Source organism: Grampus griseus (assembly GCF_964374135.1).
Source record: "Grampus griseus genome assembly, chromosome: 2".
NCBI classification, from domain to species: domain Eukaryota; kingdom Metazoa; phylum Chordata; class Mammalia; order Artiodactyla; family Delphinidae; genus Grampus; species Grampus griseus.
The window spans coordinates 153,124,711-153,142,571 of NC_139018.1; the positions used below are offsets into that span (position 1 = coordinate 153,124,711).

The 17,861-nt window shown below is 40.1% G+C and overlaps 1 protein-coding gene across 2 annotated transcripts in view; it reads right to left on the reverse strand.

Moving 5' to 3' along the window:
• ITIH5 (inter-alpha-trypsin inhibitor heavy chain 5) overlaps nucleotides 1-17,861 on the reverse strand; it is a 74,453-nt gene that overhangs the window by 31,020 nt on the left and 25,572 nt on the right. For both annotated transcript variants that reach the window (XM_082649297.1, XM_082649296.1), the window contains 2 exons: nucleotides 6,489-6,658; nucleotides 2,783-2,899 (listed from right to left, as the gene is read on the reverse strand). In XM_082649297.1, the coding sequence (XP_082505423.1) occupies nucleotides 2,783-2,899; nucleotides 6,489-6,658 (287 nt within the window). The remainder of the gene's footprint in view (nucleotides 1-2,782; nucleotides 2,900-6,488; nucleotides 6,659-17,861) is intronic.

Here is a 17,861-nt window from a genome sequence, read left to right on the forward strand (position 1 = left end):
CCTGGAGTACATAAAGCAAGGAACTTTACAGAGTACTTAGTAAATATGGAAAGGTTATAAGGCCTCTGAAACATCAATAAATAATCAACCACAACAAAAGAATGCTTCACTTATATGTGAATAAAACTTTGGAAAATGATGCCCATAAGTAAAACCTACATGCAATTCGTACTCAACCTTCCCACTAAGAACAACTGAAAAGTTAAACAAAATGTATATATTTTTAAATCTTGAAAGTATCAAAGAGTTAATAAAATAGTGAGAAAAATATCTGGGAGAAGATGAAAATTTAAAGAGGTGGGCTCAGCATCTGGGATCACTTTTTAGCTTAAGCATCCAAGAGCTGACGTCCAGAGACCTCCAAGGATAGAAATAAACCAGCTTTTGAAAGGACTGCAATCCAGCTCTGAGCCATCTGGTCTGCCCATAAAAATCTCAAGCCCTGAAAATGGACTAAAATGATCCCAGCTTGTTATTCCCCCAGGAACCTGACAGAAATAACTCAAAACTCTCTAGAGGAATAGATCCTGATCCTAGGCCTCAAACTATTTCTACAAAACATTTTCAATATAATGTCCATCACACAATGGAAGATAACCAGTCACACTGGAGAAAAGATGAGTGACAATCAAAACAGCTCTTAAGTGGCTCTAGAGTTTGCAATTATCAGATACGGACTTTAAATTGCTATGTGTATTGTGCTTGAGAAAATAAAAAAATATTAAAAACTTAGTACATAACATTCTAAAAAGTGAGAGAGCAAATCTGAAAAAGAACCAAATGGAAATTCTAGAACTAAAAAACACAATACCTGAAATAACTCAATGGGTGAGTTTAACAGCAGATCAGACCTGAAGGGAGAATCTGTGAACTGGAAGACAGGTTGGAATGAAGCATGGAAAGGCAAAATTTGGAATATACAGAAGACATCATGGGAAACACAGAGAATATGGAGAAAAAAAATCTAACATGGGAATCCCAAGAGGAAAAGTGAGTTGAAGCAATTTCATGGATGACAGCTGATGCCTTTCCCATGAATCCCCCAATTCATGAAGCCTTAGGAACTTCAGGGAGAAAAAAATAAGAAGAAATACACACCTAGAACCATCATTTTAAAACTACAGAGAACTAAAGATGAAGAGGAAAATCTTAAAGACAGTTGACCATAAAAGATTACCTTTAGAGGAACGACAGTTTAAATTATTATGGACTTTTCAACAGCAACAATGGAACCCAGGTGACAATGGAATATACCTTCAATGGGCTGAAAGAACATCACTGCCAACATAGAACTGACATCCCCAGTAATAATATCCTTAAAGAAGGAGAGGGAAATAAATCATTTCAGACAAGCAAAAACTGAGAAGTCTGTACCAGCAGACCCACCATTAAAAAGATACCAGTGAATGTTCTTCAGGTGCAAAAAAAGAAAAAAAAAAAAAAAGGAATCCCAGATGGAAGGTCAGAGATGCTGACTGAAGAAAAAGTATTAGAAAGGAAGGAGTCAGCAGGCTGACTGTACAAGAACGTGATGCAGAAGAACCAGGAAAATCTAGCTTACAGGAGAGGTTACCTTCCCCTATACAAGTTAAAAATTATATTTGGCTATCCTCCAAAAGAAAAGAGTTAAAACAAATCCTTGTATCACATTTTGGAATATATTTTTCACGATTTTGGGGTGGGGGAAAATCAGACGTCATGGAGAAAAGATCAATATATTATACTGGGAATTCCCTGGCAGTCCACTGGTTAGGATGCCACACTTCCAATGCCAGGGACCTGGGTTCAGTCCCTGGTTGGGGAACTAAGATCCCACAAGCCACATGGTGAGGTCTATATATACATATAATACTGCATCTTTTTAAAAATATAAATGGTGAAAGTAACTACAAAGTAATAACAGAAAATGTTTGCAATAATTTATCAGCTAAGATCAGGTTCAATTCTATGTGGAGGGAAACCTAGGGGTGGAAACAGGGGGGACAGAGGGTTCTTAAGAGGTTTCAGATACTATTTTACTCATTAGACCACATATTTATCATTAATTGATAAAAACAGATAATGAATTAAGAAAGAAACCTAAGAGACCTAGTTCTTTGTTGAATGTAGAGATATTCGTTGATCTGGCAACCAGTACAGAAAAAGTTCTGTTTTCCACTATGTGAGTTGGAAATATACTATAAATGCAAATTTCTGATATTTATGATACAAGAGTAGGATAAGGAATAGCCTTTTCCTATGGTTTGTGAAAAAAGGTAAATAGTTGTATTTTGGGGATAATTTAATTTTTCAGCACAGACTACAGGTCCCCTTAATGTCCCCCCATCCCTGGAATTCTAAGATTCATCCTAAATACTGTGAGAATATTAGTCCTGAATTACTGAGATACAAGTCCTTGGTTCTAACTACAGGCCAAGGGGGCTGCCAATGATTTTATTCCGTTGTTCTCAAAGGACATCACTACTGAAAGGAATTATTCCATCAACAATGGTGCTGTTGAGTGGCCTTCTCCTCGAATTCCCCTCTCATTCACACTATCTACCCTGCCAGTCCCCTTTATTTCAAGGTGTTTCTACAGCCCTCTGCTCTCCTAAAACCCCCAGGCTGAAATGATAATTTATGTCCCTGGCTTAACTGAATCAGTTCAGGAAGGTTCCCCACAGGCAGGAACAGCTGAATGGTAAAGCAGACATTTGTCATCAGTTGAATTCTATTCACTGAGAACATCACTGTCCCAGGCAAATGTGAGAGAGGAAAAAACGGGCAGGAAGCACTCACTCACCTGCCGCAGTTTGGTTCCCACCATGGAGGCACTGCTGTCAAGCACAAACACCACATTCTTGGGTAACGGAGGAAGGTCTTTGGGGGCAAAGTAGTGCACAAAATAGCCATTTAGAACCTGGTGGAGGGAAAAGAATGTAAAAATGGTAGTACCCAGATTAGGTAGGAAAACAAACCAAAATGGATAGTCTATGCGATCTCTAATAAAAGTCAAAGGTAGCATGAAACAGAGTCTAGGGCCAGATTCCGTACCCAGAGCAAAAGTATCCATGGTCCTGATTCCTCCAACTAACTGCAAATTAATGAATTAATTTGTTTATTTATTTAAACATCTTTATGGGAGTATAATTGCTTTACAATGGTGTGTTTCTGCTTTATAACAAAGTGAATCAGCTATACATACACATTTATCCCCATATCTCCTCCCTCTCATTTCTCCCTCCCACCCTCCCTATCCCACCCCTCTAGGTGGTCACAAAGCACTGAGCTGATCTCCCTGCACTATGTGGCTGCTGCCCACTAGCTATCTATTTTACATTTGGTAGTGTATCTATGTCCATGCCACTCTCTCACTTCGTCCCAGCTTACCCTTCCCACTCCCTGTGTCCTCAAGTCCATTCTCTATGTCTGTGTCTTTATTCCTGTCCTGTCCCTAGGTTCTTCAGAACCTCATTATTTTTTTTTTTAGATTCCATATATATGTGTTAACATATGGTATTTTTCCCTTTCTGACTTACTTCACTCTGTATGACAGACTCTAGGTCCATCCACCTCACAACAAATAACTCAATTTTGTTTCTTTTTATGGATGAGTAATATTCCATTGTATATATGTGCCACATCTTCTTTATCCATTCATCTGTTGATGGACACTTAGGTTGCTTCCATGTCCTGGTTATTGTAAATAGAGCTGCAATGAACATTGTGGTACATGACTCTTTATGAATTATCATTTTCTCAGGATATATACCCAGTAGTGGGATTGCTGGGTCTTATGATAGTTCTATTGTTAGTTTTTTAAGGAACCTACATACTGTTCTACATAGTGGCTGTATTAATTTACATTCCAAGCAACAGTGCAAGACGGTTCCCTTTTCTCCACACCCTCTCCAGCATTTGTTGTTTGTAGATTTTTTGATGATGGCCATTCAGACTGGTGTGAGGTGATACCTCACTGTAGTTTTGATTTGCATTTCTCTAATGATTAGTGATGTTGAACATCCTTTCATGTGTTTGTTGGCAATCTGCATATCTTCTTTGGAGAAATGTCTATTTAGGTCTTCCGTCTATTTTTGGATTGGGTTGTTTGTTTTTTTGATATTGAGCTGCATGAGCTGCTTGTAAATTTTGAAGATTAATCCTTTGTCAGTTGCTTCATTTGCAAATATTTTCTCCCATTCTGAGGGTTGTCTTTTGGTCTTGTTTATGGTTTCCTTTGTTGTGCAAAAGTTTTTAAGTTTCATTAGGTCCCATTTGTTTATTTTTGTTTTTATTTCCATTTTTCTAGGAGGTGGGTCAAAAAGGATCTTGCTGTGATTTATGTCATAGAGTGTTCTGTGTATGTTTTCCTCTAAGAGTTTTATAGTGACTGGCCTTACATTTAGGTCTTTAATCCATTTTGAGCTTATTTTTGTGTATGGTGTTAGGGAGTGTTCTAATTTCATTCTTTTACATGTAGCTGTCCAGTTTTCCCAGCACCACTTATTAAAGAGGCTGTCTTTTCTCTATTGTATATTCTTGCCTCCTTTATCAAAGATAAGGTGACCATATGTGTGTGGGTTTACCTCTGGGCTTTCTATCCTGTTCCATTGATCTATACTTCTGCTTTTGTGCCAGTACCATACTGTCTTGATTACTGTAGCTTTATAGTACAGTCTGAAGTCAGGGAGCCTGATTCCTCCAGCTCTGTTTTTCTTTCTCAAGATTGCGTTGGCTATTCGGGGTCTTTTGTGTTTCTATACAAATTGTGAAATTTTTTGTTCTAGTCCTGTGAAAAATGCCATTGGTAGTTTGATAGGGATTGCATTGTATCTGCAGATTGCTTTGGGTAGTATAGTCATTTTCACAATGTTGATTCTTCCCATCCAAGAACATGGTATAGCTCTCTATCTGTTTGTATCATCTTTAATTTGTTTCATCAGTGTCTTACAGTTTTCTGCATACAGGTCTTTTGCCTCCTTAGGTAGGTTTATTCCTAGGTATTTTATTCTTTTTGTTCCACTGGTAAATGGGAGTGTTTCCTTAATTTCACTTTCAGATTTTTCATCATTAGTGTATAGGAATGCAAGAGATTTCTGTGCATTAATTTTGTATCCTGCTACTTGACCAAATTCATGGATTAGCTCTAGTAGTTTTCTGGTAGCATCTTTAAGATTCTCTATGTATAGTATCATGCCATCTGCAAACAGTTACAGCTTTACTTCTTTTCCAATTTGGATTCCTTTTATTTCTTTTTCTTCTCTGATTGCTGTGGCTAAAACTTCCAAAACTATGTTGAATAATAGTGGTGAGAGTGGACAACCTTGTCTTGTTCCTGATCTTAGAGGAAACGGTTTCAGTTTTTCACCATTGAGAACAATGTTGGCTGTGGGTTTGTCATATATGGCGTTTATTATGTTGAGGTAAGTTCCCTCTATACCCATTTTCTGGAGAGTTTTTTTAATCATAAATGGATGTTGAATTTTGTTGAAAGCTTTCTCTGCATCTATTGAATGACCATATGGTTTTTCTCCTTGAATTTGTTAACATGGTGTATCACATTGATTGATTTGCGTATATTGAAGAATCCTTGCATTCCTGGGATAAACCCCACTTGATCATGGTGTATGATCCTTTTATTTTATTTATTTTTTTTGTGGTACATGGGCCTCTCACCGTCTTGGCCTCTCCCATTGCAGAGCATAGGCTCCGGGCGCACAGGCCCAGCGGCCATGGCCCACGGGCCCAGCTGCTCCACGGCATGTGGGATCTTCCCAGACCGAGGCACGAACCCGTGACCCCTGCATCGGCAGGTGGACTCTCAACCACTGTGCCACCAGGGAAGCCCGTATGATCCTTTTAATGTGCTGTTGGATTGTTTGCTAGTATTCTGTTGAGGATTTTTGCATCTATGTTCATCAGTGATATTGGTCTGTAGTTTTCTTTCTTTGTGACATCTTTGACTAATTGCTAATTTAATCTGTATAAAGTCATTCCTTAAAAGCATATCGACTACACTGACTAAATCAATTTAAATTATCCATCCCTTCTTGACCCTTGTCACTTGAGAATCCTGCTCCCTTCATTATCTGGTTTTTCCTAACCACCTTTCATGTTAAGACATAAAGACTGCTTACATCCTGGATGCACATTAATACATTTTGATATTCCCGCCCTGTCTTTGGAGCAACATAACCTAAGAAAAAGGAGCCATGGGCCAGTCTCTCTAAGTTAAAATTAAAGATGAACTAAGTTCTAACTTCATCTAAAACACTGCAGGGAAAATTATAGGTTTCATTCGGTTCCAGATTACTGACTCAGGAAACAGATAGCCGCAGCCTCCAGCAAGGGAACACTGCTGGTCTTCTTGGAGACATATTTGGGGTTAAAACAGATTTCCTAAGAACTGGAAGTTCTCTCTCCCATAGGTAAGTATTGAAATCCCTAGTTCTGGGTGTAACTAAGAGTATCAAGCAACTAACATGAAACAGCAACAACGAACCCATTACCTGGATGTCCCCAATGCTCTGTTCCCTATTAACATCATATCTAATGATGAAATCTCCCAAAATGCCATTCTGGGCAATCTTGGCTTGTTGGACCACAGTAGGTTTAAAAACGACTTTGGCAAAAGTTTCGTTTTGGTTGATAACAGTAGAAGGAGGTGGCCCAGAATCATCTGTAAGCAAGATATAAAGATAATTAATAACTGAATACATAAATTTTTTCTGAAAAGAAACAAGATCTATTTTGCATGGACACAAAGGGTTAGACTTTATTTTAGTGCAGGTTTATGTTTCATATGAACTCCCAAAACTTTGTACAGATAACATATCACAATGCACCAGGTATGTTAGCATATATTTCACTTCTATGCCTCCTTTTAAATCTTTTCTTATAAGAATTTTTAAAATACGCAAAAGTAGACAGAACAGTAAAATGAACTCCCATGTACCCATCACCTGACTTTAACAATTATCAACCTTTTACCAATCTTTTGCATCTGTTTTTATGTATCCTCTCACAATTGTTTCCTAGAATTTTAAAACAAATCTGAGCCCTTCATCCATGAATACTTCAGTATATATCTCTAACTACAAGAACACTTTTAGTGTAACCACAAAACCACTGGCACAAGTAACAAAATTAATGCTCAGTGCTTAATTATCAACCTATACTCAGTTTGTATTTAAATTTTCCTGAGTCTCTAGAACCTATCTGGGAACAGTTGCTTTGTTTGAATCAGGATCATAACAAAGTCCCCACATCACATTTGGTTTATGTTTCTTAAATCTCTTTTAACCCACTAGTGTCCCCCCTCTTCACCTTTTTTCTAATGCTACACATAAGTGCTGTAAAACACTGGTTATTTGTCCTATGGAGTTTCTTACATTCTGTATTTTGTGATTGTTTACTTGTCCTGTCCTTTAACTTGCTCTTCTGAAGCCCTGGTCCCCAATTTTGGGTTGAGTGTAGCATCTGGGGGAGTAGAAAACATACCAATGCCCGGGCCAAGAGCTCATTTAATTGGTCTGCGACACAGCCAAGGCATCAAGATGTTTAAATTCCCCGTGGGAGTCTAATGCTCAGTTAAGATTGAGAATCACAGCTCAGTCCCCCGTAGTTCCTGTGTTCTGGTGGGTAGAGCTAGAGACAGGCTACACTCAGCTTCAGTGCCATGGACAAGAACACTTCTTGGTGATGCTGATTCCCTACTACTTTATCACATCAGAAAGTACACAATATCTAGTTGGCTACTTTTAGTTGCAGTAAGATTCATGGTGGGTTCTGACCACCCACGATAAAGTTCCTCATCAGTCTTTCCCTTAATAGTTTTATCAATCACTGATGATGTCTGCCTGTTCACTATTTCATTAGAGTCGCAGAAGGCTGCTTTCTAATTCTATCATTCCTTCCATATGGAATTCTTCAGTAAGGAACACTTTTCCTCCATCAATCATTTGGTTGCCCTAACATACTGTTTGTCCAGAAAACTTATGACTCTTTAAAGAAAAAATTTCCCAAAGCTTTCCCCAGCATGAAACTTAGGATATAAATTGAATTCCAGAAAGAGGATCAATGGATTTTATGTGATTTAAGAAAAATTAGTGATGACAAAGAGCGTCTCGTTTCACTCCTAACCTTCATTCCTTCCGTAGGACACACTACAGAGAATTATTTCGTGGACTACCCACCTTTGTATATCCATACACCATGTCTATATATCGAACAACAGAAACCCAGAGTTTTGGGATCTGCATGCATCATGAAGAATATGAAAACAAAATGAGGAATTCGTAAACATCAGTATGTGGACTTTTTATCCAGATACTGAATCAAAGCCCGGATTAAAACTGCTGCACAGCATCTGATTCTCTTTTTAAATCTATTCAAGTTGTACCATGGAGTAAGCTGACCAGCAATTTTCCATCCCTAATTAGCAAAACAAAAAAGGAAATGAGGCATAATTTGTCCATGGTAATTTGTGTTTAAGAGTAAACTTCTTGGGCTTCCCTGGTGGCGCAGTGGTTGAGAGTCCGCCTGCCGATGCAGGAGACACGGGTTCGTGCCCCGGTCTGGGAAGATCCCACATGCCATGGAGTGGCTGGGCCCGTGAGCCATGGCTGCTGAGCCTGCGTGTCCAGAGCCTGTGCTCTGCAACAGGAGAGGCCACACAGTGAGAGGCCCGCGTACCGAAAAAAATAAATAAATAAACTTCTTTCTGCTAAGGGCTTATTAGACAAAAGTCAAAGGAAGCTTAGACATTTCCTTCAACAGAACTGACAATTATTATTTAGAGACCATTTAGGTGTAACCTTAACAGGAACCACCAGGCAGAACTGACTCTTCTATTATTTGTACTTATCAAGGGCAGGGATTTCAGGAGTGACCAGAGAGCTAGCAAACAGAAAGTCTGTTCTTACAGAAAGTCAATTGTATGCAAGAGAACATACTTCCAACAGATCTGCTCATCTGAAGAAGGAGCTGTGAAAATCTCAAAGGCATGCTGACAAGTGCCAGCCTGTGTTCCCTGGAGTCAATCTTTCATTGTCATTACTGGCAAAGCCCCAAGAGTGAGAGGTATGATAATACATTAGCTAAGAACTCAGGATCACAAGTGAGTCAGAAGGACCTGCATTTGATACTGGGTCTGCCTCTCATCATCTCTTAGGCTCTGGGCAGGTTATTGAGCCCTGGTTATCTCATCTATAAAATGGATGAATGGTCTACCAAACACACTATTGAAATGGTTGTGATGTGATGTACCTAGCATCATTCTGATTCATGGTGGGCAGTCACGCTAGCTAACATTATCATCAACCACAAAGGGGTACAAAAAATAGAAGGGCCAGTGAATTCTAAAACAACACAACGTGTCAAACTTGGGATACTTCTTGCAACGAAGAGGAAAGAACTACTGCTATTCGCAACACGGTTGAATCTGAGAGTCATTTTGAGTGAAAACACAAGATACAAAAGGAAGTATTCACTATGTTTCCATTTACACAAAACTCAAGAGCAGGCATAACTCACTCATGGCAATTGAAGGAGCCTAGCGGTTCCCTTGGGGGGTGAATACTGACTGGGAAAGAGGATAAGGGGACCTTTTGGGGTGCTGAAAATATTCTACATCTTGACCTGAAAGTAATTGGTTGGGTATATACATAGGTAAAAATTCATTAAATTGCACACATAAGATTTATACACTTTATTCTGGGCATAGCCAAATTAAAAAAAAAATTAAACTCATTGAAAGCTGTATAGTCCAATAGATTGAACAAACAATCCCTGGGATGGAACACAGTATTATTTGCCAAATAAACCTCTATCTTAGGGTAAGTCTGGTTGTGTAGGCATTTATATGGGGATTAGGTGTATTCATTGTAGTTCCAGCTGGCAGAATGAGGACCAGGGACAGAGTTACGAGGAAGCACTTTCGTGCAGCATCTCTAAGCTCTAAGAAAGATGTCCTGTGGGCAGAAGCAGCTTTCACAACTCATCTCACTAGAAGTGTTCCAGCAAACGCTGGATGGGTTCATCACCTGCAGGGGTGATGCAGACCAGCTCTACCACGTAGTTTTGGACCAGCAGCATCAGTATCACCTGGGAACTTGCTAGAAACACAAATTCTTGGGTTCATCCCAGAAACTCTGAGTCAGAAACCCTGGAGGTGGGACCCAGGAATCTGTATTTTCACAATCCTTCCAAGTGATTCTGGTTCCTGCACAAAGACAGTGGTCATGTGCCTTTGATATATGTAATTGGGCGCCACTAGATTCTCTCTAACCTTAAAATTCTACATGAATGAGATTTGACTCTCTTTACACTGTCAGGACATACCTACTTTTTCATGTTTCAAGTCTCTCTCATTGAAATGGTCTTTACAATTACCCTGAATTAATACCATTCATGGTGGAATGAAAGTACTGAGGATTAAAAAGTATAATTTCTCTCTTCATAATTAATTGACTAGGCTCTTTGATATAAGCCATGAGAAAGGATAGTGTATTATTATTTTTGTTTCCTACTGACCTCTGATGTTTGCTAGTGCGTGATGAAAATTCATGAGATTCCTCTAAATAGGCTTATTTTATGTGCCCAAAGAGTGGTTTGATTCCCAGCTGGGTTATTCACCAAGAAGCCCGGTTCCTGAGACTGACCTCCACCCACTAAGTACCAGACAGTCAATGTGACCCAAGGAATTTTCCACTACCTATCAAAAAAAAAAAAAAGGTCTGCTGGGAAAAATTCCAGAGTAGTATCTCTAGAAAATAAAATCCTCTTTTTATTAGAGAAGGAAAAAATCTTAATAAAAAATTTATTAGAGAATGAAAAAAATCAATGAGATTAGTATAGGCTGCCCACAGTTACTGACCAAAATCTCAAAGGAGAATAGTACTATTTAGCTTTTCCTGACTGTGAATTGGGGCTCATCCTGGTGACCGCCACAAAATCGTAAGTACAATGAGCTAATTTATTAGCAGGGCCCTCAGCGATCACGGGATGTGTCCTAAACATAATGAAGAGTGCAAGGCAACAGGTTGGGAGCAGACCAAGAGTGAGAATCTGATCTACTTTTCTAATGAGAAACCACATATTTTTTCCTCCTATTGGTTTGCCCTCCTTCGTGCCCACTTGGTCAGGGATAGCAGTGAACTTCGGTGATTGCTCTGAATTGAAGGAAACTGTGTCTTCTCATGTCATCCCCCTGTTTTAGTCCAAGCATCAGTGGTCTTGTGTAAGATGACCTTCGGGGGCACAAGACTGCCTCTAGAGCATCCTTGAGAAGATTCACCGACTGCCCTTTTCCCACCCACCCTTCCCTGCTTCTCAGGTCATTAGCATCCCCACGATGCCCTCTTCCTGTCTAAAGCCCCATGTTTTCGAACAAGAAGATACGTGTTATTTTAGAACCCACATAATACCGAAGGAAGTGGGCTCTAGAGTTTGGGAGACTCAAAACGACAGACTTAATATCTCTGAGCCTCAGTTCCACATCTTGCAAATCCACATCATAGAATCACAGTCAGAATTAAGTGACATCATATATAAAAGCAAGTGAGGATGGTGCCTGGCACATGGTAGATGCTCAACACATAATAGCCCCAGCCTCTCCCCCTTCAGAAGTACCTTCTTATTCTTTTTGTCTAGGATGAAAGGCAACTCATGAGGGAAGAAAAACTCTTTGGTAACACAGTTTACATTTTCCCATAACAGGTTTCTCTACACCACTAAGAGCTTAGTAAAAACAAATAATCATTATTTAGAGGAAAAAAGGCACATCATAATGAACATTCTTAACAGGGAATTCAAGAATGTTGATACAGAGAATGATCTTTATAAAGTATAATGGAATTAGTAGCTTCCCAAGAGCTCCCTGAAATTATATACAGAATTTGGCATGAAAGTGTACATGTAGGGACTTCCCTGGTGGCGCAGCGGTTAAGACTCCGTGCTCCCAATGCAGGGGGCCCAGGTTCGATCCCTAGTCAGGGAACTACATCTCACATGCATGCCACAACTAAGAGTTCGCATGCCACAACTAAGGAGCCCACCTGTCGCAACTAAGACCCAGCACAACCAAATAAATAAAATAAATATTTTTTTCAAAAAAGAAAGTGTACATGTGTATTTTTTTCTGGAGAGATGTCCGTAGCTTTCACCAGATTCTCCAAGGAGCCCGCATAAAGTTAAGAGCCATGCATACAAGTGCCATTAAATATTCCTATTTTTCCCATTGATTCTATCTTGTAATAATAAGGCACGTCATCTATTTTGCATAAAGCATGAAGGGAACAGGGATGTTATTCACAAATAAACACTCCCCTCCTAGACAACCACCTGGGGGAAAAGGGAAGCTGACTGCTATGTACAGTGTCTAAAGGTGAAAAGATTTAGGAGCAAAGAACCACAGTCAAAGTCATCAGCTGAAAGCCACACCTCTTTGGGTCAACTGATGGGGGATTTCCTGGCCTCTGTTTCCTGTGGGCCTTGGGTTTGCCAACTGTCGGAGAAAAACAGCCAACACCTGGTGATTTTATAAAAGGATTTCCAAACAAACACTGTCTACTCATTTCCCTTTGGAAAAGAGGCTAAACTGTCTATACTTGCTTATGTAACTTTCTCACCTGGGCTCCAGTGGGGAGATTTCTTCAATAAAGGGCAAGTCAAAAACATGTGAATAATTGGCCAACTACCCTTCAATGGTCACGATAAAGACAACATTCAAGCAAACTGGCAGAGTATTAAAAGAAGAAGTGATGGGGATGTAATTATGGCATGGCGACTATGGTTAATAATACTGTGTTGCATATTTAAGAGGTGCTAAGGGAGTTGATCTTAAAAGTTCTCATCATAAGGAAAACAATTCTGTAACCACGTATGGTGAGGAATGTCGCTAGGTTTACTGTGGTCATCATTTTGCATTAGATACAAATAAATCATTTTGTTGTACACCTGAAACTAACATAATGTATGTCAACAGTACCTATATTGGATAGGTCTCGGGGAAAAACAAAGTGGTAAAGTTGAGGCAATGAAGACGGAAAAGAATTTAAATACCATTGTAAGTCCCCTATTACATGCAGTTTTCTTATTGGAACGGGGCTTTCTCCTCTATATTGATAGTTGGTATTTTAAATCCTTTTGAAAATAGCATCATATAGATATGACAACATACAGCATAGAATGATAATGCAAATTTACAGCTGAAGGCGTTCAAATTCAACTCCATCACTGTATAGGTAAGCAGTGTTTGCCCAGATTTCTTAGCCAATTAGCTTACTACTTCACTCCTTACTCAAAGCTCTTTCTTTCCCCAAAACGATACATTACTGAGTCTCAGGTTTCCCTGTTTGAATGACTTGCCCAGAGAAACTATGCATGAAAACAAGTAGAGCTACCTCATACATTCTAAATGCAGATAACCCCTAAAAACATGAATTACCCCTTCCTGATACCATTTTGTGTCCATTGATGACCTCCAACATTAGCTGCTCTAAGTGCCTGAAACTGGACCAAATGAAGGCCCAGCAAAAGCAGTGCTAGGACAGCAAAGGAACATAAGACTAAGAGGTTTCTGGTAAATTCTTCTACGTTGTCCTCTGGCACTCAGGCAGAACACGGCCCAATCACTGAGAAAACCTGGGTGGCATTTTATAGATGCAACCTTACAGAGGGTGTCCTTATACTACTATTCAAAACTGCCAATTCTTCTTACCCAGTAGGATGGCTACTACCAAATAAAACACACACACACACACAAAAAAGAAACCAAAAAAACCCACCAGAAAATAGCAAATGTTGTCAAGGGTGTGGAAAAACTGGAACCCCTGTGCACTGTTGGCGGGAATATAAAATGGTACAACGCTGCAGAAAACGGTATGGTGGTTCCTCAAAAACTTAGAAGTAGAACTGCCACGTGATCCAGCAATTCCACTCTGGGGCATATACCCAATAGAAGTGAAAGCAGGATCTCAAAGACCCTACACGCCATGTTCATAGCAATACTATTCACAATAGCCAAGAAGGGGAAGCAACCCAAGTGTCCTTCTACAGATAAATGGATGAACAAGATGTGGTCTATATGCACAATGGAATACCAGTCGGCCATAAAAAGGAAGGAAACCCTGTTGTGTGCCACAGTATGGAGGAACCCTGAAGACATGATGCTAAGTAAAATAAATCAGTCACGAAAAGACAAGTACTGTATGATTCTACTTATACGAGGTCCCTAGAGTTGTTAAACTCATAGAGGCAGAAAGTAGAATGGTGGTTGCCAAGGTCTGGGGCAGTGGGAGAAGGGAGAGTTGTTAAATGGATATAGAGGTGCAGTTTGGGAAGATGAAGACATTCTGGAGATTCTGAATAAACTCAACACTACTGAACTGTACATTTCAGAACGACTAGGATGGTCAATTTAATGTTATATGCTTTTTACCACAATTTAAAACTTTTGTTCATTTTTAAATGAACTTATTTACAAAACAGAAATAGACTCACAGACATAGAAAACAAACTTATGGTTACCAAAGGGGAAAGGCGGGGAGGGATAAATTAGGAGTTTGGGGTTAATATACACACACTACTATATATAAAATAGATAAACAACAAGGACCTACTGTATAGCACAGGGAACTATACTCAATATTTTGCAATAACCTATAAGGGAAAAGAATCTGATAAAGAAAAAATATATATATATTTATGTATAACAATCACTGTGCTGTACACCTGAAACTAACACGACACTGTAAATCAACTACACTTCAATTACAAAAAAACTCGTATTGATTTTTCAAAACTGCCCACTCTAAGCTCTTCAAGGGCAGTGACAATGCCTTGGACATCTGCAGGTGCCAGGCGTTCAGCACAGGACGTGGTGAGGACTCAAGGTACGCTTGCGGAACATTTAACCTGGACACGACTCAGCACATTGGCACATACTTGGGCAGATGAATGGAAGGGCCCTTCAAGAGGGTCACCTTGAAAGTGTGCTGGTGGGCGTGGCAGATGCTCTAGTTGATAGAGGTCACCTGCATCCACCTCTGGTTGCAGCCACACTTGTGGTGGACAGTGCCATTCACCCGGACAACACCCCACCTTACACAGCAAACTAAGACAGCAGCAGGAGAAAGGAAGAAACAGAGTGAGGCCTCCCAGAGAAGAGCAGGAGGGTCACCAGTACCAAGTGAAAGAGAGAAGGCTACCCTCCCCGGTGTCTCGGAGCCACCCTGCTCAGAGCCAGCGCCGACCCAACTAGAGCCAACGTCCAAACAGACAAGTAACATGGGTCCTCCTATCAGCATTAAAAACAGAACAAAAAAAAACACATCCAACTATGGAGCCAAATGATTCATACCTCAATAATTTCTGCACTGAACAATGCTGGAAACCCTCACATAACAACCAGATTGCTTCCTGGCAAATGTACAGAGGCCAAGAGGGGCCATGCCCTTCCAGCTGCAGACTGGAGACTGGATCCAGGGGAAAGACACACAGCAGTGGGGAACCATTAGTCACAATGCAGCCTTTAATAGGGCAGAGCACCAGATTTAGCAAATAAAAAGACAGGATGTCCGGTTACATTTGAATTTCAGATAAACCACGAATGATTTTTTTTTAGGATAAGTATGTCTCAGATACTGCACAGGATATACTGTTTATCTGAAATTCAACTGTAACGGAGCATCCTGTCTTTTATCTGGCAATTCTGGAAAAGGGAGGGATCTAGATTCTTGTAACCAGTCTTCTGGAACCAAATTCTGTCTCCTAATCCCTCCTTCACAACAGAATAAGAGCTACACCCAAGAGCTGACAAAATTGACCAACTCAAGCCAGGAATGTATTGAAAATCCAATAGCATCTTCACTGCCGACAGTTATTTATTCCTAAATTCTTTTAACAAATATTCACTGAGCACCCACTCTATGCCAGGCACCACACTAGGTGCCTTGATTACAATCCTCAGAGCCTTCACAGCAAAAGGCAGAGTCACGAGGTTACCAGACCAAGCAAAGAAAAAGAGAAATAAGATTTTTAAACAGATTCAACCAACCCCTCATTGTGCATCTACGGATATGCAGAACACAGGCTAGTCTGCAGTCAAAAGTGACTTGAGCTCTTCCCTGGTGGCGCAGTGGTTGAGAGTCCGCCTGCCGATGCAGGGGACACGGGTTCGTGCCCCGGTCCGGGAAGATCCCACATGCCGCGGAGCGGCTGGGCCCGTGAGCCACGGCCGCTGAGCCTGCGCATCCGGAGCCTGTGCTCCGCAACGGGAGAGGCCACGACAGTGAGAGGCCCGCGTACCGCAAAAAAAAAAAAAAAAAAAATGCAGCTGTCTGAAAATAGAGACAGAGGTAGATTGGTGGTTGCCTGGGGCTGAGGTGGGAACAGGGAGTGACTGCAAGTAGGCACAAATATCTTTTCGGGGTGATAGGAATGTTCTAAAGTTGGGTTGTGCTGATGTTGCGTAACTCTGCAAATGTACTAAAAATCACTGAATTATAGACTTAAAATGAGAAAATTTTATGCTATGCAAACTGAGCTTCAATAAAAACTGCTTTTTCAAAAAGCAAAGAATATAAGCGATAAACAATGAGAGTCACAGAACCGTATCTGTTTAGCGGTAGAAAAACTTTTCAACATTGTTCTTTAGCTTTACAAATAAATAAGCATGTTAAAAAGCGCTCATAAAAAATCTGTTTCTCATAGAAATTCAAATAATATCAAACCCCAAAAATACAGCTACCCAGGCCTCACCCAGATAAATTCTAATTCACGTGTTTCAGGTAGGACTCAGTCATCTGTTTTTTTTTTTTTTTTTAACCTCTCCTGTGCCTGTAGGGTATAGCCAGGTTTGAGCATCACCGATGTAAAGCAAAAGGGGATAAAACAGGCAAGGTACCTTATTTCTTATTTTGTTTATCTCATTTTATTTTACTCCTAGCCATCAGGGATCTGATCATAAATGAAAGTTTTATGCCCCCCTCCAGTTTTTTTTTTTTTTAAGCATGGAAAGGGCAGTAATTTTGGTGCCATAGGGCCATAAGAAGTTTGAGATTTTAACCTAGAGAGTGAAATAACCAGCTTTAAACATAGATGGAATATCTATCCTGGTGTATGACTTGAGAAGATCACACATCCAGGGATGTTCCAGGAAAGTCTTAATTTCAAATACTCTGTTCCACTGAGCTCACAAATCATAAAAATATTTTAGAGGAGTTACTGGAGGAGAAGGGAGGGTGACAGATGAGAGAGGGAGTCTGGTCTTGTACCGAATACCAATTTGTATCCTTTTAGAGTTTGAACCATGCACGTGAGTTAACTATTTTAATAATCCAGAAAGTATAATGCTTTGGCTTCCAAAGTACATCTCACCGAATTGGCTTTCACATTGAGAAAAAGCCCATTCATTTACGATTCAGTAGCCGTGGGTCCAATCCCCATACATCGGACAAGTAAACTGAGGCAAAGGTAGGTTCCACTGCTTTTAGCCTTTCTCTTTCTTTTTTCGTAACTAGGGAGAGACTCGGAATTTGAACTCACACCCTCAGTATTTTACAAAAGCTCCCAGAGAGGGCTGTTCTAGAGGCTGAAGGAGATAATCTTGTGTGCAAGGGCCGAGTCTAGTAGCTAGCACGTAGTCATCTTTATCTAGAATTGCTTCCGTAAAGATGTCAATGGGTCCAGCGGTCAGAGAAGTCCAGAAATCTGACCTCTTAAGGACAGCCAGATCTATCAGAGGCATGTGCTGGCTCTGGTCCACATTCACACGATCACAGCCAACATCCTGGTCTAAGTGCTATTCTAGCTGCACCTCTATCCTGGATGCTTTCTGGAAACACGCAATAGCGTCCAGACAAAATCACAACATCCTATGC